Raw genomic sequence first — 6,966 nt, forward strand, 5'->3', positions numbered from 1 at the left:
TGTTGGCGAAGGATCCTGAACAAACGACATCAAATGAGGCGACCGACTTTAAAGTGTTTGATGGAAACAGGAAGTGAATCGCCTCTGGACCTCACCGATGGTCTTGATGACGGCGTCCTGCAGCGTCTTCTCCTCCATGGAGGTGGTTTTGTGTTTGCCTGTGTTGTCGTAGTAACCGGTCAGCTGGTAGTCGACGCTCTGCCGGAGCTGCCGCAGCAGCGTGTTGAAGACCTCGAGCACCGCGGGACCTGACGGCAGATTTAAAGACGAGCTCAGAACTTCACAGCTTCAACGCGTTGGAGGAGAAGATTTAAAAACAGGCGACTGACCGACAGAACCCGTCGCTTCGATGACAGCGGCTTCAGACAGAACTTCTACGATCCCGGCTCGGACCGACGCCGGACTCCGACTGTTGGCGTCAAGGTGACCCAACAGCTGCTGGATCACCAGGTGGGAGTGTTGAGACTGAGGACACAGCGAAGGTCAAGTGCATTTTAGATTGAGACAAACTTCAAACCTTTAGATGAACTGATGATGTTTCCTCTGAGTCTCGTTCAAATGCAAAGAGATTGAACCACAGTGTTCTCCTCTGGTGTTCAGATCATTGATGTAGACTTTATCTGAAGTACTGACTCTAGGTTCACTAGGGTCAGTACTTCAGAGTACTTCAGAGTACAGTATGAAGTATTAAGAGTAGAACTCACCTGGATGGAGTACATGATGATCTGAAAACAGCGAACAGCAAAACTTCGTCCTTCCCAAAGACTGTGACTGTCCAGGTGCCTGAACACACACAGTTTAAATACTGATACTAATACTGTGTACTGTACTAATACTAGTACTAATGTGTATGTACTGTAATACTACCACAGAGCATTGTGTGTTTCTTACATGAGCACAGGTCTGATTGCGTTGTTGATGTGTCCATAAGCAGCTCGACCGAACAGCTCCCTGAAACACACTTCAGTCTGCTCTGCTGGAGACTCACTGCACACACACAGACACACACACACACACACACACACAGAGAGACACACACAGACACACACACACACACACACACACACAGACACACAGACACACACACACACACACACACACACACACACACACACACACACACAGAGAGACACACAGAGACACACACACACACAGACACACAGAGACACACACACACAGAGCACACACACACACACACCCACACACACACACACACACGAGACACAACACACACAGACACACACACACACACACACACACACACACACACAGACACACAGGACACAACACACACACACACACACACACACACACACACACACACACACACACAGAGAGACACACAGAGACACACAGAGACACAGAGACACACACACACACACACACACACACACACAGACACACAGAGACACACACACACACACACACACACACACACACACACACACACAGAGAGACACACACACACACACAGAGAGACACACACAGAGACACACACACACACACACACACACACACACACAGAGACACACACACACACAGAGAGAGAGACACACACACACAGAGAGACACACACAGAGACAGACACACACACACACAGGATGGATTAATGTCAATAAATATAAAATGTAAAATATCTGTAATGTGTGTGTGTGTGTGTGTGTGTGTGTGTGTGTGTGTGTGTGTGTGTACCTGTCAGGGTGTGTGTGCTGCTGCAGGTTGACCAGCAGGGCGGGGACAATCTGCTCCATGTGACGAGGCTCCCAAATGTTCACCTGGAGCTCGTCGTCCACCGTCTTCCTGACGCCCTGAAGACCACGGATCCCGACACACGGATCCTGAACACACACACACACACACACACACACACACACACACACACACACACACACACACACACACACACACACACACACACACACACACACACACACACACACACACACACACACACACAGGATGTTAAGTGTTGATGAAATGAAATTCAATAACTCAAATGGTGTGTGAAGATCTCCAGCGGGATCGAACACTGACTCGCTCCTGGTGTCGGCGTCTTCGTGCTGCGAGTGACACATCTGACTGAAGCGGGACACGAAGAAGTCGTAGCTGCGATGGTACGAGGGCGTGTCCTCCTCGATGTTCGCAAACTTCACGAACTGAACAACGGGAAAAAGGACCAGCTTACAGTTACTGATGCATAATGACATCATCTCTATGGTTCATAACAATAAGCTGTGGATCGTATCGAATCTTATTGGTTGGGTTATTTCATTACATCACTAAATGACGTCATTCTCTGACATCATCATGACGTCACTGATCATGTGACATCATCATGATGGAGAATCATTTTCTAATCACAATCAACTTTAGATTGTTTTTAGACTTCTGACTGTTGTGTGTCAGTGTGTGGTACAGAGTTGTGTGTCAGTGTGTGGTACAGAGTTGTGTGTCAGTGTGTGGTACAGAGTTGTGTGTCAGTGTGTGGTACAGAGTTGTGTGTCAGTGTGTGGTACAGAGTTGTGTGTCAGTGTGTGGTACAGAGTTGTGTGTCAGTGTGTGGCACAGAGTTGTGTGTGTGGTACAGAGTTGTCGTACAGAGTTGGTGGCCAGGATGTGCAGGTGAGGCTTGTCGGCCTCCAGCAGCAGACGCAGAGTCCTGAGGAAACTCTCCACCAGCAGGTTGATGCTCTGACAGTGACAAGCTAACAGCAGCTGCTCCAACGCCTCCATCGCTATGCACACGTACCTGGAAGTAACAGGTGACATTAATACTGCAGTGCAGTCACACTGTGTGTGTCAGTGTGTGTGTCAGTGTGTGTGTCAGTGTGTGTGTGTGTAAGGACCCGTAGCGGTGGCGGTTCAGTTCTCTGGTCAGACGCTCGGACAGATACGCAGCGATTCGATCCAGTTTCTCCGGCGCCGATAGAGCGAAGAACGTCAACTTCTCCATGTTCGCTTTCACCAGTCCATCCTACACACACACACACACACACACACACACACACACACACACACACACACACACACACACACACACACACACACACACACACACACACACACACACACACACACACATTTAATTTGCATTAAAAGGTTCAAATTTAAACATTTGAAATAAATTCATTAATACAACATTTAAATAAAAGAGAAAAGAAACATTAAAATACATGAATAGAAATAAAGAATTGTGTTGTTTTGTTGTTGTTGTGTGTGTGTGTGTGTGTGTGTTTACCTCGGGGTCTTCTGGGAAAATATTATCAACCAGTCTCTTGTAGCGAGGACGTAACGCCCAGCAGCAGCCGCACAGACCTGAACACACACCAGACACTTCACATTAAACCAGTTGTATTAAACCAGTTGTATTAAACACTCTGATCCAGTAGAAACACTCATTACAGCCACATGGGGGCAGTAGTGAGTCTGTTGACTTTCACCTTCTTTTCCTTTTTTTCTTCAGTTTCTGTTTAATTTAATGGTTTTTGGAGATTAAAGAGATCCCCCACACACACACACACACACTACAATACATCTTAATCCTGCGCTCGCTTGTTGTTGCGTAATGTGTTTACGTTGTTTTTTGTTGGCAGAGCTTAAAGATGACACAGGTTCAATCCCCAAATTGTGACATGTGATGTTCCACAGTGCCGCTGAGCAAGGCACTGTTAAATTCCCACATTATGAGGATGTGATTATAAATCTCATTATATTATTATAATTATATTCATCAACAGTTTCACATTGAGAATTAAAGGTCATTTCTTCGTTGAAAGTCGAGTCACATCAAGTTATTTCTACTAATTTAGATTTGAACTCATCATAAGTTTCACATTAGTCCAAACTGGGAAAAGACTGAAATTCAGTAAATAACTGATTTAATAACAGAATTTAATTTAATAGAATTCACTCATTTCATAAATTTGACTTAAAAAGTGGGGACATCTGAGTTTATTGCTAAATTCACCGTGATGTTGAATAAGAAACAAACTGGTGGTTTGTTACCAGGTCGACAGGAATCAGCATTCAAATATTTACTGACTCATTATTATATCAGTTTTTACTTCAAAACTCAAATAAAAGCTTTAAAAGCCGATAAATTGTAAATAAAATATACTAATTTATCTTTGATTATAACTTTAAAATGACATTTTAATTAGACGACTATTTATCATAATTAACAGATAAATTCAGGAAATTTAAAGGTTAAAAACTGCCAATAAATTCTCTATTATTGTAGGATGATATATAATTATTATATAACAAGACGAAACCTTAAAATCACACATATGTGGAGTTTACACGTGTTTTATAAAAAGCATTTAAACGTCTCAACGACATTCAGAAAATAAAGAAAAATATGATGAATATTAAAATATTTCTCACCGTACATGAAGACGACTCCGACAGCTCAACATCCACACTGTCCCGACTGAGGTTAATCCTCACACACACACACACAACACACCTCTCTACAACACTCTCACACACACCCTCTCTCACACACACTCACACACACACACCCTCTCACACACACCCCCCCTCTGGACACGCCTCCTGTCATTCACAGTTGAAAACCTGGTCGTTCGCTCTGACTTCACGTTGTTGTGCGATGTTTCGTTTGAATGAAACACTGTTTTGTGTTGTAACCGAGCGAGTGAAGTCGTTAATATTCCGCGCGGCTCTAAAGCCTCGACGTGTTTCTGTGTGTGCTTGTGATCCGGGACATGTGCAGCAGCTCAGCTCTGTAATCTGCTCTGGATTTATTTATCATTCCAGCACAAACTGAAAAAAACCATAGATCAGAAACCTGCAGAGAAAAACTCCTCAATATAAAACCCTGTGTTTGTATTTGTATGGAAACCATCAGTCCATCCGCACATTGACTGAATATCAATCTGCAACTGATTCATTATTATTTTCATCCATTAATGTGGAGATTTAAAGCAAAAACGAGTAAAGAAGTAAAATCACTTCAGTGTGAAAACCTCTTTTCAGCCGTGACATCATCATTCATCATTCTCTGTGTTTTCAAGCAGCTGAGCTTCTCCCTTGTTCAGACACTGATCTCAGCTCAGCACTGATTCCTCTTCTCCTTCCTGTCCTTTTACTTTACATCACATTTACTTTTATTAGTAAAAAGAACAAAGCCTCTGGATTTTGTCTCTGATACGAACACAGTGTCGACATGACGGATAATTACAGAATCTGTACATTGTTTGTGGTAAATAATTCATGATCTTTGAATTCCTTCTGTGACCCTGCTCTGTAGTACTGTCTGTAGTACTGTCTGTAGTACTGTCTGTAGTAATCATAGTAGCAGTGGTGTCTGTTACCTCCAGGTGTCTGATGGTCCAGCACGGAGCAGCAGTCCTGCAGCATCCTCCGATGAGCCTGGGATACAGTCGGCATGGCGACAGCCCTCGGCAGCTTCACCCCCCTGGGCATGCTGGGCATGCTGGGCATGCTGGGTAAAGTAGGCGGGTTGATGCCATGAGACAGTGAGCTGAGCAAGGCAGGCATGGTGGGAAACCTGGGCAGCGTCCCTGACATCGCCGCGGTAACCTGTGAGGAGGAGGAGAGAGGAGGAGGAGAGAGGAGGAGCAGACGGCCTGAGGAAGAGGAGAAGGACGAGTTGGATGGAGAGAGTGAGCGGAGTGAGAAAACGAAAAGCAGGAGTGAGTTTCAAACATCTCCTCCCTCCACATTCCTCTGCATCTTAACTCCTTCACTTCAAGCCCAGAAAATAAAGTTCACTCAGGAGGAAACATCCAGAAACACGATGGATTTACAATCATATATAATACAAATATGATAATAACTGGGATCCAGCAATTCAAATCTCCGCAGAGACACACGTCTTGTTTTACAGAAATCAGAAAGTAAGAATACTCTTTACCTCAGTAAAAGTATTAATGAAGTATTTACGTTTGTAACTTTAGTTAAATATTAACTAAAAGTAGGTAAACTGAGGTAACTCACAGTCTGAGCTCCGGCGTCGTGTCTGAACCGAGCGACGGCTGCTGATGTAACATCTGCTGCCTGAAGCTCTGAGCCACGATCAATGGGGATCGACCCGCACGTCAGCGGGTTCCACACAGAGGTCTCTACGTTCTGCACTGGTTAAACAACTCAGAGTGTTTCAATAAAAACAAACAAAGTCAGAGGCTTAAAAAACTTTATAGACACGTGGAAATAAAACAGACAAACTCCCATCATCACAGCTGCTGCAGTGAGGAAGCAGCTCCCTCTGCTGGTTGACACTGTTACTGCAGCAACAATCTCTGAGGGATGAATGAAGTCCAGCTGAAAGGACGTCAAATAAACACTCGAGCAAACTCGTCTACGACTTCATTTCTAAACTAAGTCACCGCTGGTTGAGTCATGTGACTGAGGAGAACCAATCAGGAAGAGAACGTCTGCGTCATCGTTTACAAACGTCTCAGTTTCTGTCCAGACTCAAACACAACGCCAGACTTTTCAAAGTAAAACGAGACCAGTTCACACAAGTCTCCACCAGGCGTAACCATAGCAACAGTGATGAGTGTTAAAACTAAGAGAATCACTCAGTCAGTTCTGGAAAACGACAGTAGATGGCAGCACAGTCTCGTCTTGTGTTCGTCAGTGTGTGGTGAACCTGAGTCTTCACGTTAAATGTTAGCTGAGCCGCCAACAAACAGTCCTCCAAACTCCGCCTCCAGCTCCCACAGGTGGGCGGGGTCGGGCGGGTCCACCGGCACTCCCAGCGTCCTCCACCAGGGGAGCCGGCTCGCCTGCAGCGTCGCGTTGTGGGCGTCACGGGCGCGATGGTCGCAGAGACCTGAGGGGCTGAGGAAGGACTCGGCAACTGTCGCCGTGACAACGGAAAGGGGCGGGGCGTCTGTGGTAAAAGAGAAGAAGAGTGACAGTCAGATATTTTATTATTTATTATTTACGATCAAGTGTGTGTGTGTGTGTGTGTGATGT

At 45.0% G+C, this 6,966-nt stretch overlaps 1 protein-coding gene across 1 annotated transcript in view; it reads right to left on the bottom strand.

Moving 5' to 3' along the window:
* LOC118103568 (protein EFR3 homolog B) overlaps nucleotides 1-6,629 on the bottom strand; it is a gene marked incomplete at its 3' end in the record, with an annotated part of 8,926 nt that extends 2,297 nt beyond the window's left edge. Inside the window, 13 exon segments of the mRNA XM_047339061.1 lie at nucleotides 1-15; nucleotides 96-248; nucleotides 330-465; nucleotides 705-783; nucleotides 892-987; nucleotides 1,693-1,828; nucleotides 1,831-1,838; nucleotides 2,035-2,156; nucleotides 2,599-2,749; nucleotides 2,847-2,974; nucleotides 3,239-3,315; nucleotides 5,337-5,612; nucleotides 5,983-6,629. The exon segment at nucleotides 1-15 is cut by the window's left edge and continues 97 nt beyond it. Coding sequence (XP_047195017.1) covers nucleotides 1-15; nucleotides 96-248; nucleotides 330-465; nucleotides 705-783; nucleotides 892-987; nucleotides 1,693-1,828; nucleotides 1,831-1,838; nucleotides 2,035-2,156; nucleotides 2,599-2,749; nucleotides 2,847-2,974; nucleotides 3,239-3,315; nucleotides 5,337-5,553 — 1,318 coding nt within the window.
* Between the last annotated feature and the right edge of the window lie 337 nt (nucleotides 6,630-6,966).

This window comes from Hippoglossus stenolepis, chromosome 24 (assembly GCF_022539355.2).
Source record: "Hippoglossus stenolepis isolate QCI-W04-F060 chromosome 24, HSTE1.2, whole genome shotgun sequence".
Taxonomy (NCBI): Eukaryota; Metazoa; Chordata; class Actinopteri; order Pleuronectiformes; family Pleuronectidae; genus Hippoglossus; species Hippoglossus stenolepis.